Genomic DNA, 22,587 nt, shown 5'->3' on the forward strand with positions numbered 1-22,587 from the left:
ATATTTATATGCATTAGGGTATCGTCTTGTTTCATTTAATGCACTACGTATTACTGTAAGTAAAAGCTATAAATTTAAAGCATTTAGAGTTGAAACATTAATATGAGCATTTGTCGAGGAAAGGTTATCAATAAGCCGCGAGTTCAATACCCTTCAAAATTCCTAAATATTCACTTCTATATAAGATTATGCGCTGCTCGAAATGTTCACTTCTGATAGAGTATATCGTAGTGTGAGGGTCTGTAAATGAGATAAACCATTGGCTGGCATCCTTCGGGGAAATCGTGAGTTTTCACCGTTCCACCTTCTCCCCGATCGAGGTACTCAACTCTCACTCCGACTCCCAACGCTGCGCACAACGCAATGATGTGTATGTGATCGGATTCCTTGAACATCGGTTCGACTTCTTGGTGTCGAAACTCCTCAATGGATAGATTACCTTCGATAAAGTGCTGATAGAATTCAGCATCCGCCTGCAGTTGACCCGATGTGATTAGGCGCAGATAAACAATGACATAATCCGAGTAACCCTGATTGTTGAACAAGCAATGCAATTCATGTCTAGCTCGTTGAATGCCTCCTGGAGTATCTGGACAAACACGATTGATCACATCTATGAACTGCAAGAAAGACGAACTTAATAATTAAATGAAAATTATGATATTCTAATTTTTACAGTTGCATGAAAGTCTTCCAAGGTAAAGCTTGGAAATCCAAGGCGCATGAGCTTATCCTTAAATCCTTCGGCAAGGGTTCGAAATTTGTGATAAGCTAAGCTATTGGAAATCAAATGCTCGAGATATGAATAGGCAAAAGATCGAAAGAAACAATTGCCATCGGGTCGTGTGCGTCGCAGATATTTATATTTGCCAGCTAGGTTCTCTATCTTGGCCGTAAAAACGGGATCTCCTTCATATTCAGCAATTAAACATGCTAACGGTAACTCTTCACTGACCATGGGCGTCGTATCCGAGATCTAGTTAATAAAATAGCAGTTCTACAAAATATTACGCATACGAACTGTGCGCTCACCTCTCTTTCAATTTCCCGCTGTTGTTGTATGATTAAATCATCTGCATTGCCATCAGTTTGTCCCACAGAATCCATATTTTTCATAAAAGTGTTACAAAAATATTTCAATTTGACAACGGGAAATTTTTCGTTATAAATTTTGTGAGAGCATTGGCAGCAATTCCAAAAAAGAGTAAATAACTATTAAACTACAGCGTTGCACAAGTGTGTCATTCAAATGTAAAATGTATTTATTTCAAATATTTATTTAACGGTTTTGAATACGTCGATAAATAAATCGATTATTATTTCGATACGCTTATCAATCGAAGCGCCTGCCTAAAAGTGCGCCACACATTATTATTCCCTCTTCATCTTACAACTTGTTTCATTTGAACAACTAATTAATTGTAGACTAATTTCGCTGCATGTTTATTTAACACCGGTTGTTGTTATTGGCACCAATAAGTCAACTACGTAACACCCGACTGACGTTTCAAGCTTCATCGGCGGCTGTGAATCGCTGATCAGCTCAGTTTGTTTTTAGCTGCCGACTGGAACGGTTATAGAGCGGCATCTGAATAGTTCCATTCATCAACATATATACATATATATTTATTAAAATGCGCGTCGTCATCTTATCAGCACTTTTACTTTTACTTAATCGTGACTGGGTTAAGGCAGAGTCTACAACATCTTCAAACAGAACGAACAATAAATTACCAAATATAATTATTATATTAGCAGATGACATGGTAAGTGTAGTAAAATCGATTTTGGGTCAACGACAGCAATTAACATTTGTTATCACCCATTCAAAAAGGGCTTCGACGATGTGAGTTTCCGTGGAGGCAGGGAATTCCTCACACCCAACATCGATGCTTTAGCATATCATGGACGCATCTTGGATCGCCTCTATGCGCCGGCGATGTGCACGCCTTCTCGTGGCGCTCTGCTCAGTGGCAAATATCCCATACACACAGGTGAGCTACAAATACAACTAAATACCAAAAATAGAAATTGTGAATAGTACTCGTATATACAAAACAAAAATATTGTTCGCGATTGTCATTGGGTTCAAATTGTATTCAGCAGGTCGAACGTGATTCTATAAAATACTAATAATCATAATAATATTGTACTCTAAATCCAATTCTGTTGGCGTTATAGTCGTGTCTGTATGTCTCTCTGTTTAGAAACAGATTAATACGTATGTATACATATGTGTTTGTATTTAACTTTTTGACGTTCACTTTTGCCATTGCATTTTTCATTTTTTTACGAAGATTTTGTAACTAACTTCTTTGTTATAAAGTAAAATCTCTAACAAAACAGACAGCATTATTACTTTTTGGATAAATAGAATAAGAAATATGAGATAGAAAAAGTGTTCGTACGTAGACTTTAGTCGGGCACTGTATTTTCCAATCTCAGCTACTATAAAAGCTTATAGTATTTGTATTTGAGATAATGTTTTTTTTTGCTTAAATGCACCTCACTATTTTGTAAATAAAAATAAATAATAATTATTTGAAGAGTACTAAATACTTACAACTTTAAAAATGATACGCCTTTAAATATATATATTATATAAATAATTAGTAAACACTGTTTCATGACCGAAGTAATTTTATTTTTCTTATTTATGTGTTTTGAAAGCTGACGCTTAATTATTAAGTTATCATTTACATCTTGAATTAAAAGTACATATGTATGTGGTAGAACCAATACAACTTAATTAATTTTTGATATTATACAAAAAACAATTTTTTAATGCGAATATGAAGTTTGACATTATCTTTTCACATCTACAAAATTTTGTTATCAAAATTTTATAGATGATAACTTTAACTTACTTATTTGTTCATTCCTTCAGGTACCCAACACTTTGTGATTAGCAATGAGGAGCCCTGGGCGCTCTCACTCAATGCAACTCTGATGCCTGAGATCTTTAGGGAGGCGGGATACTCAACCAATTTGATAGGCAAATGGCATTTGGGCTTCGCTAAGCCAGAGTACACGCCCACACACAGGGGCTTTGACTATCATTATGGCTACTGGGGCGGCTACATTGACTACTATCAACGACGGGCTCAGATGCCGGTGGATAACTATACGATGGGCTACGACTTTCGACGCAACATGCAGCTGGAGTGTTCTGAACGTGGTGTCTATGTCACCGATTTGCTGACCAACGAAGCGGAGCGTCTCATAAGGGAGCAGCCAGGCAAGCAAAAGCCTCTTTTCCTGATGCTCGGTCATCTAGCGCCGCACACTGCCAACACCGATGATCCGTTGCAAGCGCCCGAGGAAGAATTGCGTAAATTTGCGCACATCAAGGATCCAAATCGCAGAAAGTATGCTGGTGAGTTAGAACTGAACTTCCACAAAATATATGCTATATATTTCCATTCTATTCTTGCATATCCTTAGGCATGGTATCCAGACTGGATCAGAGCGTGGGTCGCATCATCAGCGCCTTGGCACGTAGCGAGCAGCTTGAGAACAGCATTGTCATCTTTTATTCGGATAATGGCGGACCTTCAGTTGGCCTCTTCGCCAACACCGGCTCCAATTTTCCACTCAAGGGTCAGAAGAACACACCGTGGGAAGGCGGCGTGCGAGTTGCTGGTGCTATTTGGAGCCCCTTGTTGGAGGCTCGTGGAAATGTGTTCACTCAGCCCATCTATGTTGGCGATTTCCTGCCAACACTTGCCCATGCGGTTGGCATAGATTTGCCACAGTCCCTTAAACTGGATGGCATTGATCTGTGGCCACAGTTGGCGGGTACCAAAGATGCCGTTCATGTGCCTCGCGAGATATTGCATAACCTGGACGATGTGTGGCGGGTTAGTTCCTTGATGCTCGGTCAGTGGAAGTATGTGAATGGCACAACATCGGCGGGTCAATACGACAATTTGCTGATGTATCGCGAACTGGATGATCTGGATCCACGCGCAAGTCGTTATGTGGTTGAAGTGCGTAATTCACCTGCATCTAAAGCGCTTGCACCTTTCGATTTACAGCGATTAACCCAGTCAAGGATCAACAATCTCAGTCGAGCTGTAAAAGTGCGCTGTGGTGACTTTCAACGGGGCTGCAATGCCTTGGTCGAGGAATGTCTCTTCGATCTGAGCGTGGATCCTTGTGAGACTAACAACTTGGCTTACTCGAAGCCCCATTCGGACGTTCTTTCGGCACTGCGAGAGCGTATCCATCAGCTACGTGCAGGAGCTGTGGCGCCTGGTAATCGACCCAGTGCCAGTTACGCTGATCCCAGTTTACACAAGTGCACTTGGGATAATTTCGAGGTGAAACCGGCGGGTTCAGGTAATATTTTTCTATTATTATTATTTGCTTATTATAAATGGTATACTTATTAAATGATATTGCAGTCCGCCTCGAATGTGATTACCATGGCTTACCTTGTGACGCGTAATTTTGCTGGACCAGTTACTGGAATTCGTATATTAAAACATTATAGTTTGGCACGACCTTAATAATATAGAATGTAAACAAACGCAGCACTAGAAATAATAAATTCCATTTTTTTTTCATATCTTATGAATTTTAAAAAAAATTTCTCACAGACAATATTAGCTTGGCGCCAACAAATTGAAGCAGTTCATTTATTTGGCCACACAGTTCATTCCGTTAAGTATCGATAACAATAACAGCAGAGCAAGGAAAGGAAATCGAAAAAGTATTGCATTGCCTGGCAGCCGGTGGTCATTAATATTGTTGTAAATAAAAGTAAAGCAATAAAAATGTGTGTTGCCATCGAATCAATCTGTAACAAATGTAGTGGTTATTACATCGATGATTTCATTTACTCTATTTTTATCTATATTTTTTCCGATATAATTTTTAACGGAAATCTAAATGAAAAAGTTTAACCAGGTGGCAGCTCTGAGAATTTGTGTGTTTTGAAAAAGCTATTTTGAAGAAACAAAAAGTACAGTCTAAATAATTTCAGAACATTATTTAATGGCTGCATGAAATGTTGATATCTTAAAAACATTGTTATTTTGTAATAGTAGTAAATAGATCAAAAACATGTTGCGCATCAGCATTGCCATATCGCCATGAGGGTGGAAAAATAGGTTCAGTATGAACATCCTCACCAGCTGTCAGGCAAATAAAGACAGACTGCTTGAGAACACAACACAATGGAGGAACGTGCCGTTTTAGCTAATATCGCTACAATTATTACCAAGGACTTGCTCATCGATGATCCGACCAAACAAAACATAAACTGCGGCTTCTCCAACAGCAGCTTTCCACTGCTCGATGGAAGCGACGATGATGAGGCGGAGATTTTTGCACTAATGCAGCGTAAGCGAGCCGATACAAAGAACCCAGGAAAGCAGACAACAGCAACATTAAAGCGCAGACAGGTCGATAAAGTGCCAAGGGAAACACTCAAGTCCAGAAAGACGAACAAATTGGAGTGGGAATATGCGGAACTTAATTTACTACATCGCTATGTGGATGCTCAGTTTGAATCCTTTTTGCACATGCGAAAGCTCACTTATCTGGTGAGTTCTCCCCTAGACGTAATCCAACGATAGTATCAATAGCCTACATATTCCATTCATAGAAAATACAGCAGGAGTTGCAGCCGATTCTGGAGAGGAATGTGCTCCCGGGATATCCCACGCCGCAGACAACACTCGCCTTAGCTTTGTGGAAACTCTCAACGGACGAACATTTTGAAGAAATTGCGCGAAAATTTCAATTTCCATGGTCGCTGTGCCAGCAAGTGGTTCGCAGTTTTTGGCACATTATCTCCGATAACTACGAAAGCTTCATCAAATGGCCCAACTCTCTGGAGGCTCAACAGAGTACTCTGCAAGGGTTTCAGTCTGTGTCCCAGCTAAGTTGCTTTCGCGACCTCTTTGGCGTCATTGTCCTTAAACGCGTCGACATCTTTATGGAAAGTGAGCATGCCGAGGTGGCTGTGGTTCTGCAGCTCATCTGCAATGCGGAAAATAAGATCATCGATTGCTATGTGGAGCTGGAGCAGGATTATAGCTTTGAGGAGTCGCCCATTGGACAAACACTTGCCCTCAATCCTCGCACAATGCCAGCTGGCAGTTATCTCATTGGCAGCCACAGTTTCCCTCTTAAATCCTATTTGATACGACCCATTGAGGCGGAATGCTTTCGCAAAGATGTGGTATTCAATGGGTTATTGGAGCCAGCTTTTCAATTGGCTGATAATGTGCTGGATAGTTTGGCACGTCGATTTCAGACGCTGTATGCGCTTGAGGCGCGTGATTTGAATGAGGTGCGGCTGATAGTGGAGAGCATTTGTGCCATGCATAATCTGTGCGTCGATTACGAGGATGACTATTTGGAGGTGGATTCTGGAGGAGCGCATCAAAAATGTAGCTGGGGTGGAGTGTTATCTGAGCGCAGAGGCAGCGAGAAGGATGCCAAGGGATTGCATAGACGTGTAGAGCTCATCGATGCATTGGTCAACACTGATGAGGGCGATTAGATTATACTTTTCAAATTACATTTTGTCACGGTATAAGTTTGGAATAAATAAGACATCATTTTTAATTGAATGTATACTATATTTATAGAAATGGGTTATTGTAGACACAGTTTGAAGAATTTGTCATGCTAAAAACTATGTATATGAAGAAATATATCAAAATATAACAAAATATTTTTAAAGGCGATAAATTAACAAAAATTAAACACACCACATCCGATATCAATTATCGATAGCCGAAGCCAAATAATCGATTGAACACGGCTTAGTATTCAAACAAAAATCTGGCAACTCTACTGCAAAAACAAAACAAATGCACGTGTGATTTTGTTTGGTGCCTGAAGAATTGAATTAAGCAAGCATAATTTAAATAATAATTAACTTCATCATGGATACTCATGATATATTTCGACAATTGACCGCAGGAGTGCGGTTTACCAAAAAGCGTACCGTACGTAGAGTCCACTAAAAATAAAATAAACACACACATTAATCGTACACTTTATTGCAGGCGCCACCGGCAGTTAGCGCGAAGAAGTCTCAAATCATTGCAAAAGAGGAGTTGCCCAAGCCAGCAAAAGTTGCCAAGTTAGCAGAGGATGACACTGCAACCCAACAGTTTCGATTGCTAGCCGATAACATTGGCAGTAACGACACAACAAATCCAGCCAAAGATAAACGTAAGAAGGGTAACAAAAAACAATTGTCACCGGAGCAGTTGGAGCAACAACAGCGCGAGGAGCAGGTTCAGGCCATACGTAAGGAGAACGGTATTACAGTGCTGGGCAAGGATGTGCCCGCGCCCATTTCAACATTCGATGAGCTGCAGCAATACAAACTGTTGCCCCGACTCAAGGAGAATCTTTTGTCGTTTGGCTTCGAGCAACCGACGCCCATTCAAATGCAAGCGCTTCCCGTGCTGCTCAAGAATCGAGCACTTATGGCGTGTGCACCAACTGGATCGGGTAAAACATTGGCCTTTCTTACGCCCATTATCAATGGACTGCGCTGCCACCAGACAACAGGATTACGTGCTCTCGTCTTGGCGCCTACTCGCGAGTTGGCTCAGCAAATTTATCGGGCTTGCATGGAGCTAACTCGCTCCACGGGCTTGCGAGCGCACATCATCAGCAAAGTGAGTGAAGCGCAACAGCAATATGGTCCGGAGTGCAAGCAAAAATATGATATTCTGGTGTCGACACCAAATCGAGTGCGTTTCCTACTGCAACAGCAGCCACCGTTGCTTGATTTGTCGCGCATTGAATGGTTTGTGCTCGACGAAGCGGATCGTCTGATGGAGGATGGCAAGAACAACTTCAAGGAACAACTGGATGTGATCTATGAAGCCTGCACGCACTCACAGAAGCGTGTGGCATTCTTCAGTGCCACATACACGGTGCCCGTGGCCAAGTGGGCGTTGCGTCACCTCAAGCAACTGGTGCGCGTGACCATTGGTGTGGCAAACAGTGCCACGGATACAGTGCAGCAGGAGCTGCTCTTCGTTGGCTCCGAAAGTGGCAAATTGATAGCTGTGCGAGAAATGGTGCGCCAGGGATTGCAGCCGCCTGTGCTTGTGTTTGTGCAGAGCAAGGAGCGTGCCAAGCAGCTGTTCGAGGAGCTGCTCTACGATGGGATTAATGTGGATGTCATACACGCCGAGCGTACGCAGCATCAGCGAGATAATTGTGTGCGCGCCTTCCGAGAGGGTAACATTTGGGTGCTGATCTGTACGGAGCTGATGGGGCGTGGTATTGACTTTAAGGGCGTTAATCTGGTCATCAACTATGACTTTCCCCCTACCAGCATCTCGTACATTCATCGCATTGGACGCACTGGTCGCGCTGGACGACCAGGACGCTCTGTTACCTTCTTCACGCAAGACGACACGGCCAACTTGAGAAGGTAACTTCTGCTATACTTGAATTTGTTTTTTCTGTCAACTTTAATAATTTTATTACTTTGCCAGCATCGCACAGATCATCAAGAACTCTGGAGGCGAAGTGCCCGATTACATGTTGAAAATGAAAAAGGTGAAGAAATCCGAGGCCAAGATACGTGCCAAGAAGCCTCTGGAGCGTGAGGATATATCCACGAAAATAAAAGCTGAAAGACTGCCGTTGCCAAGAGAATTCGATAAAACCAAGAAGCCCTTGCAAGCAGGGAAAACGCAAAAGCAGCAAAAGAAAAAGGATACGGGGAAAAATCCAGGAAATAAAAAGCCGAAGAAAGTTAAGAAGGCAAACTAATAAACCTACAAATTGGTCAATATGCTTTAGGAAAATATATATTCATCTGTTTAATAAAATCGTATTTTAAACAATTTTCAATCTGTTGATTTTAAGCTAAATATTCCCCTTAATTTTTGACTCAAAGATGCTTTAAGGTTAAAGAAGACACCCTAAGCCGGATAAATCATAGGAAGAAAGATCAATATAACTAATTATTTTCATTTTAAAAACTGTTTAATATTTGTTTATTTCAACAAAAATATGTCATAGAATTCCAAAGTACAAAAAATAATACACTTGCAAAATTTGCACAATTATTTTCTGCACTAAGGATTAACAAATGGTTCAATAAAAAAAAATTATAGAAATTAAACAATTCCAAGTTATGCTATAACTAAATCTTACTTAATTAGTTAGAATATTTAATGCAATATTCCAAAGTAAAAAAATATGTTTTCAATTCTTCAATTCATATCAAAAATAACTCATTTCTCAATTTCTTAAACTAAATTAACTGCTTAATAATACTGTAGACTCTTGATAGTTACGGTAGACACTTATGCTTTAAAATATGTACATTTAAATGTATGTTTAAATCATGTTTTTTTTTGATTACGTTTATAGAAAAAAATTAAAAGAGGAGGTATTTGAATATTTCCGATAAATTTTCTATCTGCTTAGCAAACAAATTCCATTAACAAGAAAAATTTCATTTCATTTTATAAACGAAATGAACTGCTTCAGTATTAGTAAATGTATGTTATAGATAACATACTTGGATATGTACACTTAAAGGTTGATATTTTAAACTTCACACTCATGATTACGCTCATGGATAAGCAGTTGATCCTTGCGCGAGAATTGCTGTCCACAATTTGAGCACTTGAAGGGCTGTTGTCCCGTATGGAGGCGAATGTGCCGCTCGAGATCGCGTCGGCGATTGAAACCCTTGGAGCAGAAGCTGCATGTGTGGGGACGATCACCACTGTGGATACGTAGATGTGTCTTCAGATCATAGTTACGAGCATAGGACTTGGAACAATGCGAGCATTTGTATGCTCCCTTGCCCGTATGTAAAATGATGTGAGCACGCAAATTGGATTTCTGGGTAAACACCTTTGGGCAATGCGGACACTGATGTGGTCGCTGTCCGTTGTGGGCATTAATGTGATCCCGGGCATGATGACTTTGGGCAAACTTGCGCGGACAATGCGGACACGAGTAGGGACGCTCGCCAGTGTGCGTACGCATATGTGATTTGAGCGTGTCCAGGCGATTGAAAGCCTTTGGACATTCGGGACATTCGTGTGGACGACCTGCCTGTGGCACTCTCTCGGTGTCTTTGTCGTTAACGTTGTCAATGTAATCCTCATCATCTTCGTCAGCGCTAAAATCACTTGGGCTGTTGTCATCTGACTCTAGCTGCAGCTCCGATTCCAAATTCTTAGCGATTTCTCTTGTTCTTGCCGATTGACGCATCGAATAAGGACTTGGGCTGGAGTCGGGTTCCCGGAACCCAGTAAAGGGCGGCGACATAAGCTCATCAAAACTCTGCTGCGGTTGCTGCCGTGGCGTCTTCGGCAGTTCCTGTTCCTCCTCTTCCTCTTCAGCGTCTTGCTGCGGATCTCGCTCTGGAGTGCTGGGAGCAACAGCCTCTTCGTAGTCGCAATTTTCATCTGGCTCCTCTTTCACGACGTTTTCGTCTGGCTTGGACAGCTCCTCAAGTATGGCACAAAATTCATCGGGATCCACGGGAAATTGCTTATGCTGCTGCTCCTCCTGCTTCAAAGTCAACAGCTTGTAACTTTGGTCGCATTTGCGCTTGAACTTGAATGCGATCTGTGCATCCAAGTAGCAGGTCCAACAGATCCACTTGGGGAAATTGTCGTCCACTCGAATCTTGCAATCGATGCATTCGTTGAGCATGTCTGCCAAGCTGATCTCCTCCTCCTCCGGTTGTTCCTCGCCGAATATGTCGACCATACCATCGGAATTGCTGAGGCAAATACGGCATACTTTCTCCATAATTAGAGAACTACGTATAAAATGTATTTAATTTACATTCGTGCAACAAGTATACCCAATGTATTGATTCGTCGCTTCTTTGTACCGTGACTTATCGATAGATTTGCGATTCTCGATAATGCTGACAGCAGCAATCTATCGAGCCTAGCCTAAGCCATAGCGCGCAAATAATCGATAGTTGGCATTTTCAAATTTCCCCCAGAATGAAATGCAATTTAAAATACGGCAGTTTTATTGTATTAACTATCTCGAATATGTATATATTCTTATACATATGTCCGATATCGTATTGTTTCTTTATTTACTGTGCAATTATTTTAGTTTTGTTTGCTTTTGTTTTATTTTATTTACGTGTTGCTTACGCTTGAGAGTGAGTGTTGTTATTCTCTTAATGCTAAATATATAAATTAGTGTAGTTAAATGCTATTCTTAAGTTTTATGTGGTTTTGCAAACATCAAATGTGTGTGTTTGTCAAGTTAACAACGTCTTAATTATTATTTAATTATCATAGAGTGCATGTGGATAGGCATCAAAATAAATCCAGAATAAATAATGTATGAATAAATTATAAATGTGGTGTTGTGTGTATGCATGCTAGCTTTTGTTTTTTTTTTTAAAGGGCAACAACGAAATATATATAAAGATGTATATTTGTATATGTGTTTTATAAATAAATAAAATGCAAACAGGCCTAAAACTAAGCAAAATCATAGCTTTGTTTTGTTTTTTTGTTTAGTTATTTCGAGTTGGTTCCTTAGCTTTGTGTTGTGGCGTAATTGTCACAACACTTAATAAATTGCATCAATTTTCGATAGATTTTTCGACTTTTACGTACTTGCTATATAGTACATTACAACTACAATTCATTGTATGTTTACTGTTTGTTTTTTAAGCATGATAATCTATTGGCGCTTATTTTGAACAACTATTCATTAAGAATTAATTATTTGTTAATTTTTATCTCGCTTGTGATTTTTATGCTGAAACAATTTACAAATTCGAAACGTCAACCACACTTAGTATTTACGCGGTCAGTTACGAAGTTAATATTATTATTATTCTTTTGTATATATCTAATACACTTCGATTGCGTAGCTTAAGTATAGTATATTTGATTTTCAATGCTTTGTATTTTGTTTGTTTTTGTTTTTCGAGAGTGTTATATAAATGTAAATGAATGATGTGGCGAGAGGTGAGAAGGGGGAAAAGGCATGTCAGAAATTTCCATGAAATTTTAACCAACAGTTAGTTTTGTTTTAGTTTGCTTTACAAAGAACATGTAGTATTTAGTTACTTAGCTTAATAAATATTACAGTACATCGTGTTTAGCATATAATATATATATATTTAGGTTTGTGTGTGTGTGTTCGTGTTGGGCTGATTGAGTGTAACGTGTAATTGAGAATGTGTGTGTGTGTATTCAACTAAAGCTAGGCATATTTTGTTAAAAACGCGCGACACAACAAACATTTCTCATTTTTAACGCGCCATCAAATGGGGGAAACGATTAACAATTAAGTATCAATTATACAATTATGCTTATGCTTAAGCCGCTGGAAAAAATTTGGCTTCGATTTGTTGTAGCAGTTAACTGTCTGTCGGTCTGTTTTTCTGTTACTATTTCATGTGGTTGTTTCTTGCAATTTTTAGCTGTTGTTGGAGTCCTGTTCCTTTTTTAATAGAAGTGCGGCGGCGGCAACGTTTGCGAGGGCAGCGCTGACGACGCCGGCTTCGGCTCCCATCAGACGACAGAATCCTTGCGTATCCTGCGTGTTTTGTGTGTGTGTGTTAGCATGTAGTATGTTTTATGTGTGTGAGTTTAAATATAAGGACAAATGCAAAGAAATGACATTATAGTTGAGTTAGTTATGCAGTTCAACTAATTTTTGATTATTCTGATGTCTAAAATTATTATCGCACCACATATAATTCTCAGTCTGAGGTGCACGCATAACACCAACGCCGCCACCCAGGCGACGATAGTTCATGCAGCCGCACAAGCGCCATTGATTCGTCTCAGGATCGTACACCTCAATGGTCTTCAAGTAGGCGGAGCCATCAAAGCCGCCCACAGCATATAGCTGCCCATTGACAACAGCCAGACCGACCTGCAACATCAGAGATATTTTTTAGTAGAGCGCAATAGAATTAAGAGCGTGTCCTTCACTTACGCCACTGCGACGAGAGGTCATGGCCACAATAGGGCTCCAGGTGTTGGTGAGGGGATTGTAGCGTTCGGCGGACGACAGTTCCATGCAATCGTCACGTCCGCCGACGGCATAAATATAATTATTAAATACAGCGCAACCTAAATGCTTGCGACGTGTGCTCATGGGATTGACAGCAACCCATTTATTTTGCCTGTTTAAATAATTAATCAATACAAATTTTAATATGAAAAATTAAAAGCAACACTCACCTGGGATCGTAACGTTCGACGGTGTTGAGCGGACATTGGCCATCGGAGCCACCAATTGCATAAAGATGACCGCTTAGGACAGCAACAGCAACGCCTAAACGACGTGTGGTCATCGGTGCCACCTTGGACCATTTGTTCTCCTTGGGATCATAGCGTTCCACATGATTCAGACACTGTACACCATCCTGTCCACCCACGGCATAGAGAAAACCATCCAAAACAGCAACGCCAACGCTGGTGCGGCACGATGTGGTCGGCGCCACATCGCAGGACCATTGATTGGTCTGTGGATCGTAGCGTTCAATGCTATTCAAATAGCTTTGGCCATCATGGCCGCCAACAGCATATAAAAGATCATTGAGAACGGCAACGCCAACGCCACAACGTCGCTTGCTCATCGGCGCAACCATTTTCCAATCGTTGGTCTGCGGATCAAAGCGTTCAACGGAGGCAATCGCATCACCCGAGCACCAGCCGCCCACGGCGAAAAGCACTTCACCGCGTCGTGTGGGTTTGCGAGGACGTGTGCGTGGACCTTGCATCAATGGACGTTCCTGCGGCAGCAGTAGATAGTTTTTAGCCTCGTCGACCAGATCGCGACAGGCTTCATCGGAGCGCACCAAGAGATCGGAGCCCACAGTACCGACTAGGAACTTGGGCGAGAGTAGAGGCAAGCGTACATGTTGCAACACCTGCAAAACGAGCATTTATTAGTTAAACATCAAGTGAAGCAGCAAGAATAGAATATTTACTTGTGCCAAATGCTGACGCCGTTCGGCGACATTGTACTTCAGCCAGGACATGACCGCATTGAAGACCTGCTCCTCGCTGCGCACATTGAGCTCATCGCTGCAAATGATATCCACCAACTGGCCCACGGGCAGCAGCAGGAACTCCTCGCTCTCCATCACCTCCTGGAAGTTGTGCTGGGTGAATTTGTCGGCAATGCGCAGCAGTTCGCGGCAGGAGTGTGTGTCGGCAAAGGCGCGTATGCCCAGACAATTGGTCGGATCGAGTTGACGCTTGAGGAACTCACAGCAAATGTCCTGGATCTCGACGAGCTGCAACAGACAAGCGGCTGGTAGCAAAGTCTGCACGTTCGATTCCTCGACAATAATGTGAGCGGTATAGCAAAAGTCGATTAAGAGCTCCATGGCATTCTCATCGATGTCGCGTATGGTGACCTCCGTTTGTCGTGACTCCTCCAGCTCACCGGTGAACATGGCACAAAAATACGAGCTGCATGCACTCAAAATAACCCGATGCGCAAAGATCTTGCGTCCGCCCACATTGAGCACGACGTCGCAGAGTTCACGATGGCGACGCAGCATATTCAGCTCGGTGAGCGTTACTTTCGGATGCTTCTCGGACGTGTGCGTGAGACGGGCGGGCGATGGTGGACGTTCGGCACCGCCGGTGCCACCGCCACCACCCAGCCCACTGCCCGTTGTGCCTGAACCAGCAGCGGTGGCTGTGGCGGCAGCACCGCTGCCTAGGCCGGTGGAGCCCGGCAGCAAAGGATCGCCCATTCTATTCGCCGCTAAGCGCAGCGGGGCGGATGCCCAACCCCACACGGCGTCTATCTAAAAGGTGTGAAAGGAAAGGAAGCAAAAAAATAAAAGAAAAGAGAGTGAGTGGAGAAGATTCAAGTTAATAATGTTACGCCTTCTTTGCCTTTGCCCGCCGCCCACACAAACACATATGCAATGCATACAGCGCAAAACTGGAGATGTGTGCGTGAATAAGCGCACTTGAACGAAGCTCTACAAACAAAACATACTCAACAAAATATTCTAAGTATGTGTACATGAAAATAATATAAGTATGTCTATTTAAATGCTTACTAAGAGCACATTTTTCACATTTGTATATTCAATTTGAAATTGGATTTTAATTTTCATTTTATCGCATTTGTTTTCATTGCTGCTGCATTGTGGGCGTGAGCAAACGTTTGTCACGCGCTCATCTCTAAATTTTGTTTTTGTAATCTTTCCAATACCTTTGCGTCTCTGTTGTCCACGGATCCAAAGCACGTCCACGGAAACCAGGTGCAGGCGGAAATGTTCGAAAATGCAATTTTGCTGCTTGCTTAAAGCGACATCTGTGCTAAATAATTTTTGCGTTGCGAGTTTACAAATTATAGCAATTGCTTGCGCAAATCACCAGATTTTTACTTCACTTGCACACTGAAGAACGTTGGTTGTCTTGTGGGAAAAATCGAACAATTGCAAAACAGACGTTTTCTTGCAACTATTCCTGCAATTATTGCAGTAGTTTAGAATCGACAAACAATGCTGTGCATTGTGTAAGCACTTCGAACATAATTTGATAATGCACTTGCACTTCTTTCGCACATTAAACAAAATTTTTCACAATATTTTCATCAAAGACTTCTCGTTGGAAGATACAGCGTGACCAAGCGAACTTATATCAAAATATTGGCTTTTACATCGCGAAATATACCAAAATACCGATTTGACATTTTATTAAGTTCTCAGCAGTGTATCAATAATGTTTGTAAAAGCCACATCTTTTCCTTAAAAAAATTACTTCATTGTTAGAAAACAGATTAATAAAGATTTTTAAGTTAGTGTATCTTTTGAACAGCCCTATTTTAGTATTAATTAAAATCTTGAATGGTCACACTCTCTAGACGATACCGATAGTAAAACATTTCCAAAAAATATAATATTTTTTTATAAATTCACGTCAATTTTTTGCAAATATTGGTATTTAATATAATCTAACTTCAAATTTTGTGATACAGTAAAAGATAGGTAATATAATAAATATCTTAATAAAATCGATATTAAGTAAATATTAAAAACATCGATACGTTAGTAGTGCCATCGATATTTCTCCACCTCTGTGTATAACTTTCATATGTATGTATAAGTGCGACGAGGAAGCATTTTCCAAAAAAAAATTAAAAGCTATTAAAAATAGTGCAAAATAATTAATAAATTTAAGTTCAAAGTATATGTAATTAAAACCAAATAATATACGCATAAAAGTATCAACAAACAAAACAATTTGAAGAAGTAAATACGAGTGACGCAAAAAACACATACACACAAACACACACATATAGGCAGCCTCATTTTTTTTTAGAAAGTACGTGAGAAAATACAAGTTTGGTTGTGTGCGTACGCATGTCGAGTGGAGAGTAGGAGACTTTTTGTTTCTGTTTAGCGACACATTTAATTGTGGATGGCTGACAACACAAACAAAAACAACATAAAAACAAAAACAGATAATGTTGATTGCCACACATCAGCAACAACAACAAGAAAAGCAGCGAGAGCAGCAAGAAATGCATGTACCAACAACAATCGAAACCATGAATTACAACAATTGCATTGGAAATTGAAATTTGTGCGACAGAAGCAGCAGATAGCTACAACAACAATTGTCGACGATTGGCAGCCATATTTACAAATAAAACAACAACTAATACAAAAGCGCGATCCACGATATTGCAAAGATACGTGACGAAAAAAAGTTCGAGAAGAGGAAGACGAAGACTGACTTGCGCATGAAATTAGTGTGAATTAAACAAACAAATAAATAAAACCAATAACAAAAAACTTTTGCAATACATACAAAAATCACGTCAAAGCTGTATTGATTAACGAATAGACGAAACAAAAAATAAATAAAAAATTAAAACAAAAGCATATACGAAATATTATGGAAATAGCTCCTATCTTTAATACCGCCGTCGTCGCTACAGCTGCCGCTGCCTCAGCCGCCACTTCGTCGACGTCGTCGTCAACGCCAGCGTCTCAGCACAAGCAACGACAGAGACGCAGCACTGCAGCAGCAACCGCCGTTTTGGCAACCGCAACAACTACAACAACAACTAGAACACATACCAACAACGCTCCACTTGCTCCGGGTAAAGAAAGCAACTCTAATCCAAATGATAACGGTAAATTCCATCACACACATTTACTCATAATATTTCAGAATTTAGACATTGACAAATTGTTGCTACAATCGTTATCGAAGATTTCGATAATTGCATGCATATAGTAACAACATAATGTTGACTACAAAATTTGCTAACTGCATAAAGACTTCAGGGGAGAGAGACAACGATTTTCTCCCCAACCAGTGGTGCCAGAGATTTAAAAGTAAAACTGCTAAAAAAAAAATGTGTAAGCATATGGTCAATAAGCGAAGTAAAGTCGCAGACATTTCGCTTCTTCAGGCAACGAATATTCACCATTTAATGACTCAATTAAACACAAATAACTAAGTCAGTAAAAGTTGCTAAAATTCGGATATGAAATAAGAATTGGCTGACCAACTCTAAAAATGGCTAGATCTAGTTAGAAACTGGCAAAAGTAGCAGCACTGTCCCCAAACTCACTCTCTGGTTGTTAGTATTTTTATCTCTCCGCCTCAGTAGTTTTCCACGCGCGCAGTTGCAGCGCAGTCGCGTCGCCTGCAATGCTCTCGAAGGCAGGTCGCTGAACTGAGCTCCCCACGTCTGAGTCCAGTGTAGTTTTTTGGAGGCCAAAACGCGAAGCAGTCAGTAACAATGAATAGTGTTTGCAATTGTGATTGTTTTTGTTTTGTTTTCAACATTTTGTTGTTGCGCAATTTGCAGATCATTGGCCCTGCCTCAGATCGTATACAAATTGTAGAAGTCTCCACTACTAATAGAATAATACGTATATTACGTATACGTATTATCAATGATTAATCAGCAGTTTTTTCAAGGTGCTTTCTATTAAATATAGTATTTGTTGAGAAACTGAAAACTGCAGGCCAAGGTGCCAACAAAATAGTGTTTGAAGGTCGGTTATAGGTTTTGGGTTATTTTAATTAGCTGCTTACTTGATCACATTTATCGATTGGTTATCGATAACATGCTTAAGGGGAGTCAATAACTCATGGTGATAATTATGTTTAACAGAACTAACAATTCCATTAGCAATTGTCTTATTGTCTTATCTAAACATTTTGTAATCTTTTGTATTTTCATTTTAAAGTCAATAACTTGGCATTGCTTGCGTCGCTGACTTTGCAAAAGGTGCTCAACATCAACAATATCAATAACAACAACAACAATCACATACATAATAATAACAATAATAAGAATGGCACAAGGAGCGATAGTGCGACGTCTTATCAGCAATTGTCAGCAGTTGCTGCGAAGGCAACAACAGCAGCGCTTAAACTACAGCAGCAGCAACAACAACAACAACAACGACGACATTCTGATAACGAAGCTGAGAATGATGTATTAAATCAATTGCTAAAAAACGGGCGCGGTGTTTACAACAACATCAACAACAACAGCTGCTGCTGTCACGCCCACTGGCGTTCATAGTGCGCCCATTGCCATCGAGAAGAAGACGCAACATCATAAGCAACAGCAACAACAGCATCAGTTGCAGCTGCAACAACAGCAGCATGGAGGAAATAGCGCACAAAAGCAACGCCTCAACTCATCCATATCATCGACTAACTCAAGCACATCCAGCAACTCCTTAACGGCCAACAGCTATGGGAGCTCATGCTCCTCCTCGGAGGAACCGATGACGGCACTGACCACGACAACATCGTCAACAACAAGAGGCGTAGGCATTATAGCAACCACTAACAACCATAACAACAACAGCAACAAGTCGTCCAGCATTAAATTGCCAGAGAAATCGAAAATTCCGTCCGATATACTCGACGATCTGGCCAGCCGCTTCATTATCAATGTGCCGGACATGGAGCTTAATAATCTAATACGCATTTGCTTTCAAATTGAGTTGGCTCATTGGTTCTATTTGGACTTCTTTTGTGCCCCAGCCACGGATGCCGTTGATCAAATAACACAGCAGCAGCTGCAGCTGCAACGGAAATTGCCCATTGTTGGCATCAAACAATTTGCCATGCAGATCTTTCAGGTAAATCATTGTGTTTGATGATTATAATTGAATTAAACATTAATTACTCGGTATCTATGTGCAGCACATTCCCTTTCTGAACAAGCATTTTGGCACAGTCGAACAGATATTGGAGGAATGGAAGAACTATAAGCTATCGGTGCCCACATATGGCGCCATACTTGTATCAGAGGATCTCAATCATTGTCTGCTGGTGCAATCATATTTTGCTCGTAACTCTTGGGGTTTTCCTAAGGGTAAAATCAACGAGAACGAGAATCCTGCACACTGTGCCACCAGGGAGGCAAGTCAATTACATCCTATTTAAATCATTTCGTTCGTTTTTTAATTGCATTTGTTACCCACTGCAGGTGTATGAGGAGACGGGCTTTGACATTACGGACATCATTGATGCGGATGATTACATTGAGGCTCATATCAATTATCAATATACACGGTTGTATATAGTGCGCAACATACCGCTGGATACGCAGTTTGCGCCGCGCACGCGTAATGAGATTAAGTGCTGTGATTGGTTTCGCATTGATGCATTGCCGGTCAATAAGAACGATGCCATATCAAAAGCCAAATTGGGCAAGAATTCCAATTCCTTCTTCATGATCATGCCATTTGTTAAGCGCTTGAAGAAATGGGTGAATGATCGACGCAATGGTGTCGAGCCATCGACGACTCGTCGTAACAAATCCTCTGGCCAGCACAGTCCCAGGGCCATTCTAGGTGTCGCCAATTCCGCATCGCCCACAATGCTGATCAACAGCAATGGCAACAAGAACAAGGAGCAGACGTCGCGACGTCAGCGACACAAGTCGATGGGTGATTTGGATGGTGTTAAATTGAATAATCTCAATGGAAAGTCGGGCGCTGGTTGCAATGGCAACAGCAATGTGAATGGCAACAGCAACGGCAGCGGCAACATTTGCAATGGCAATATCAAGCGGAATAGCAACAGTAACAATAAGCAACTGAATGTGGCTGCAGGCAGCAATACAATAACAACGGCAACAACTGCAGCAGTGCCAGCAGTTTGGGGAACACCAGCTGTTGCTGCAGCAACAGCTGCAACTCCAACAACAACAACAACACCAGCTGCAACAAGTAGCAAACGCCAACTGTTTCATAGCCAAAGCCAGAATGATGCCCAACAGCCGGCAAGCAATGAGAAGGTAAGCAATGGAAAGCCGTTAACAAATGGTGAGAATGCTAAACAGAAGCCATTGCAGATTGTCAGCTCCTTTGATTTGATACGCAAGGAAAAGCAGCAGCAGCAGAAGGCGGCCAAGGCTCTCAAGCAACAGCAACAACAACGTTCGCGCACCAAATCGCAGAGTGATAAGCAAAGCAATCAACAGCAGCCAATGGTTGTCAAAAGCATTTTAACCAAGAATAACACACAACAACTACTGCAGCAACAACAGCAGCAGCAGCAGCAGCAACAACAACAACAACAAAGCAATCCAACAACAGGAATCGATTTGATTGCCATGCTGACAGCAGCAGCTGCAGCACAAAAGACACCAAATCCGGAGCAGCAGCAGCGTCCACGACCTGCTTCGGTGGTTTCACTTAACTCGCCAACAGCAGCAGCTGTTGCCGCTGCATCTAGCAGCAACATTAGCTCAACGCCAGATGCTCAAACACTGCACAAATTGCAGCGCATGGCATCGGGCACCAATTTGCGCATCTTAAAGCGTGCGCAATCGCATCAACCACTGGCACAGCAGCAACAATTGCAGCTACAACAACAACATCAGCAGCAGCAACAACAGCAGCAGCCGCAAGTGCAACAACAACAGCAACAGGGGCCACTTACATTTACGCCCAATTTTAATTCGTGGACGAATTTCACATTTACCAAAAATATTATAGCAAATGTGTTTTGCTAAATCAAAGAATTTGCTTTGGTAATATTTCACAAAAACTTCCTAAAAACCAAAATTCTCCTGCATCTTTATTTGCATTTTTCTAAGTCAAAAGGCCAGCATGTAGGCAGCATAAGAGGACCGTTAAATAACCGTTGAATACTATATGTTTTAACAGACTTTCCATGGATCTCTCGAAGCGCACATTTTCGAGATGCATTTTTTCAACATTTTCTACATTGAATTGTAAATAGTTAACAAACAGCAAGGAATGTATAAAACTTTTGTAATTAACGTAAAAACATTTTGATACCAAAAAAAAAAACAAAAACAAAAATCGAAAGAAGAAAAGAACACACGAATGTTAGATTTATAGATGAAGGGGAAATTATAAGAGAGAGTCTTCCGCTCCAGTAAAACTCATGTCATTTTGTAAAAAATTCAGTCAAAATTAATATTTTTTGTTATGTATCGAAAAGTTAGACACGAGAGAAGAGAAAAGTTCAAAAAAGTACAATGCGATACGAAATGATATGCGATTCTCTAAAATTAGTATGTTATGTTTAAATTTGTTTTTAATTCTAGTAAACGAACGAAAAAGTGAACGAAGCAAGGTATCCTTCTAATTAGAGTTTCAGATGAGTCAAAAGAAAAGCAAAAAAGTGAATGAAGATAAATGAGAGAGAAAGAATATGATAGAATACGAAACGATAAAGAAAAGAAAGCTTAGCTTCTGTTTTCTATACTTTTCATTAATTGTAGATTCGTTCATTGTGCAGTGAGCAATGAACTTTTTATACAATAACCTTAAACAAACGTGAAGAAGATCAAACGAAATATGTATGTGTGCAGGTGTGTGAAAAAATCAAATGGGGAAAACCAACTAATATGCAACGTGTTGCATGACTTTCTACCCCGCTCCAACAGCGGCCCCCTCGGCCGGCCCAATCACACACTACAACTTAAGATGTAATGCAAGTGAGCAAAAAGATACAAATAATAACGATTGTAAATAATTAATTGTGATATAGTATTTCTTAGCACAATTGTGATCTTAACAAAACGGCTAGCTACTACGACAACTACAACTACAACTACTATTAAACTAAACATACATACATACATTACATAAACATACAACATGCATACATTACCTAACCCACAAACCGAACAAGTGTTTTTATAAGAAATTTTAATAATAATTCAGGCGACAAAGAACTTGTTTATTGCCCCCCGCAAAAGAAAACTAAAAGACAGCTTCAAGCAAGTGCAAGAAATCCCAAGATTAAGTGAAAAGTGAAAAGCGAAAAGCGGGGCAATCTCAGGCAAGCATATCCAATAAATAAGAATGAGAAAACCTATGATAGATTTAACGAATTTAACAACATTTTAAAGTGATAAAGTGTCTCTCCTGCTGCTGCCTACAGACTGGCCTTTATAATGGTTCTATTTCATACAAAAACGAAATCTTCAATTATTTTCCAACATTTTATAATTGACTTTTAAAGCTTTTTGAAAAGCCATATTATTTTTTTTATTTTCGAAATTCAATGTATTAATTTCTACAGATTTTCATTTATTGTAAAATCTTATAATTTGCATTATAATTTCAACAAATTGAACAGCAACATA

General features: G+C 40.5%; 7 protein-coding genes and 1 long non-coding RNA gene across 9 annotated transcripts; 4 read left to right on the forward strand and 4 right to left on the reverse strand.

The window, feature by feature from the left end:
• Nucleotides 1-3: 3 nt before the first annotated feature.
• On the reverse strand, nt 4-1,246 carry LOC132790238 (ubiquitin thioesterase otubain-like). Its single transcript, XM_060798709.1, has 3 exons — nt 1,033-1,246; nt 677-976; nt 4-620 (listed from the first exon to the last, which is right to left on the reverse strand). The coding sequence occupies exons 1-3, from the start codon at nt 1,114-1,116 to the stop codon at nt 207-209; spliced, it is 798 nt and encodes a 265-aa protein (XP_060654692.1). The 5' UTR covers nt 1,117-1,246; the 3' UTR covers nt 4-206.
• A 295-nt stretch (nt 1,247-1,541) lies between these two features.
• LOC132788025 (arylsulfatase B) lies at nt 1,542-4,566 on the forward strand. Its single transcript, XM_060795314.1, has 5 exons — nt 1,542-1,766; nt 1,835-1,994; nt 2,888-3,376; nt 3,445-4,341; nt 4,407-4,566. Exons 1-5 carry the CDS (start codon nt 1,635-1,637, stop codon nt 4,448-4,450), a joined length of 1,722 nt encoding a protein of 573 aa, XP_060651297.1. The 5' UTR covers nt 1,542-1,634; the 3' UTR covers nt 4,451-4,566.
• LOC132788029 (uncharacterized) lies at nt 4,253-4,937 on the reverse strand. Its single transcript, XR_009632615.1, has 3 exons — nt 4,600-4,937; nt 4,437-4,538; nt 4,253-4,352 (listed from the first exon to the last, which is right to left on the reverse strand). It is a non-coding gene; the product is annotated as an uncharacterized LOC132788029 (long non-coding RNA).
• Nucleotides 4,938-4,965: 28 nt separating this feature from the next.
• LOC132788027 (uncharacterized) lies at nt 4,966-6,583 on the forward strand. Its single transcript, XM_060795315.1, has 2 exons — nt 4,966-5,549; nt 5,612-6,583. Exons 1-2 carry the CDS (start codon nt 5,181-5,183, stop codon nt 6,512-6,514), a joined length of 1,272 nt encoding a protein of 423 aa, XP_060651298.1. The 5' UTR covers nt 4,966-5,180; the 3' UTR covers nt 6,515-6,583.
• A 212-nt stretch (nt 6,584-6,795) lies between these two features.
• LOC132788024 (DEAD box protein 52 homolog) lies at nt 6,796-8,950 on the forward strand. The gene is made up of 3 exons (XM_060795313.1): nt 6,796-6,965; nt 7,026-8,416; nt 8,481-8,950. The coding sequence occupies exons 1-3, from the start codon at nt 6,903-6,905 to the stop codon at nt 8,758-8,760; spliced, it is 1,734 nt and encodes a 577-aa protein (XP_060651296.1). The 5' UTR covers nt 6,796-6,902; the 3' UTR covers nt 8,761-8,950.
• A 154-nt stretch (nt 8,951-9,104) lies between these two features.
• On the reverse strand, nt 9,105-10,845 carry LOC132788028 (zinc finger protein 771-like). Its single transcript, XM_060795316.1, has one exon. It carries the CDS (start codon nt 10,765-10,767, stop codon nt 9,547-9,549), a length of 1,221 nt encoding a protein of 406 aa, XP_060651299.1. The 5' UTR covers nt 10,768-10,845; the 3' UTR covers nt 9,105-9,546.
• Nucleotides 10,846-11,878: 1,033 nt separating this feature from the next.
• Nucleotides 11,879-15,612, reverse strand: LOC132788023 (kelch-like protein diablo). Of its 2 annotated transcripts, none has more exons than XM_060795312.1 (5): nt 15,187-15,612; nt 13,940-14,770; nt 13,188-13,879; nt 12,940-13,129; nt 11,879-12,876 (listed from the first exon to the last, which is right to left on the reverse strand). In XM_060795312.1, exons 2-5 carry the CDS (start codon nt 14,714-14,716, stop codon nt 12,631-12,633), a joined length of 1,905 nt encoding a protein of 634 aa, XP_060651295.1. In that variant the 5' UTR covers nt 14,717-14,770; nt 15,187-15,612; the 3' UTR covers nt 11,879-12,630. The 2 variants fall into 2 exon arrangements, with proteins under 2 accessions (XP_060651295.1, XP_060651294.1); XM_060795311.1 differs by lacking the exon at nt 15,187-15,612 and having other exon boundaries at nt 11,879-12,534; nt 12,689-12,876.
• Nucleotides 15,613-16,059: 447 nt separating this feature from the next.
• Nucleotides 16,060-21,317, forward strand: LOC132794413 (myb-like protein Q). Its single transcript, XM_060804857.1, is given in 6 exon segments — nt 16,060-17,118; nt 18,188-18,456; nt 18,458-19,096; nt 19,161-19,379; nt 19,447-20,259; nt 20,317-21,317. Coding segments are annotated over 6 exon segments (2,844 nt in total). The 5' UTR covers nt 16,060-16,877; the 3' UTR covers nt 20,980-21,317.
• Nucleotides 21,318-22,587: the final 1,270 nt, after the last annotated feature.

This window comes from Drosophila nasuta, chromosome 3, assembly GCF_023558535.2.
Source record: "Drosophila nasuta strain 15112-1781.00 chromosome 3, ASM2355853v1, whole genome shotgun sequence".
Lineage (NCBI taxonomy): Eukaryota > Metazoa > Arthropoda > Insecta > Diptera > Drosophilidae > Drosophila > Drosophila nasuta.

Bases quoted from the DNA above. Each gene is read 5' to 3' on its own strand.
- LOC132788023 (XM_060795312.1), bottom strand. From the start codon at position 14,716: ATGGGCGATCCTTTGCTGCCGGGCTCCACCGGCCTAGGCAGCGGTGCT. The intron at 13,880-13,939 runs GTAAATATTCTA...CTCGTTTTGCAG, and splicing joins GGCGTCAGCATTTGGCACAA to GTGTTGCAACATGTACGCTT. The intron at 13,130-13,187 runs GTGAGTGTTGCT...TTATTTAAACAG, and splicing joins GTCGAACGTTACGATCCCAG to GCAAAATAAATGGGTTGCTG.
- LOC132788025 (XM_060795314.1), top strand. From the start codon at position 1,635: ATGCGCGTCGTCATCTTATCAGCACTTTTACTTTTACTTAATCGTGAC. The intron at 1,767-1,834 runs GTAAGTGTAGTA...CCATTCAAAAAG, and splicing joins TTATATTAGCAGATGACATG to GGCTTCGACGATGTGAGTTT. The intron at 4,342-4,406 runs GTAATATTTTTC...ATGATATTGCAG, and splicing joins GGTGAAACCGGCGGGTTCAG to TCCGCCTCGAATGTGATTAC.
- LOC132788024 (XM_060795313.1), top strand. From the start codon at position 6,903: ATGGATACTCATGATATATTTCGACAATTGACCGCAGGAGTGCGGTTT. The intron at 6,966-7,025 runs GTACGTAGAGTC...ACTTTATTGCAG, and splicing joins GGTTTACCAAAAAGCGTACC to GCGCCACCGGCAGTTAGCGC. The intron at 8,417-8,480 runs GTAACTTCTGCT...TTACTTTGCCAG, and splicing joins GACACGGCCAACTTGAGAAG to CATCGCACAGATCATCAAGA.
- LOC132788028 (XM_060795316.1), bottom strand. From the start codon at position 10,767: ATGGAGAAAGTATGCCGTATTTGCCTCAGCAATTCCGATGGTATGGTC.
- LOC132788027 (XM_060795315.1), top strand. From the start codon at position 5,181: ATGGAGGAACGTGCCGTTTTAGCTAATATCGCTACAATTATTACCAAG. The intron at 5,550-5,611 runs GTGAGTTCTCCC...TTCCATTCATAG, and splicing joins TGCGAAAGCTCACTTATCTG to AAAATACAGCAGGAGTTGCA.
- LOC132790238 (XM_060798709.1), bottom strand. From the start codon at position 1,116: ATGAAAAATATGGATTCTGTGGGACAAACTGATGGCAATGCAGATGAT. The intron at 977-1,032 runs GTGAGCGCACAG...TTTATTAACTAG, and splicing joins AGCGGGAAATTGAAAGAGAG to ATCTCGGATACGACGCCCAT. The intron at 621-676 runs GTAAAAATTAGA...TCTTTCTTGCAG, and splicing joins TGGAAGACTTTCATGCAACT to TTCATAGATGTGATCAATCG.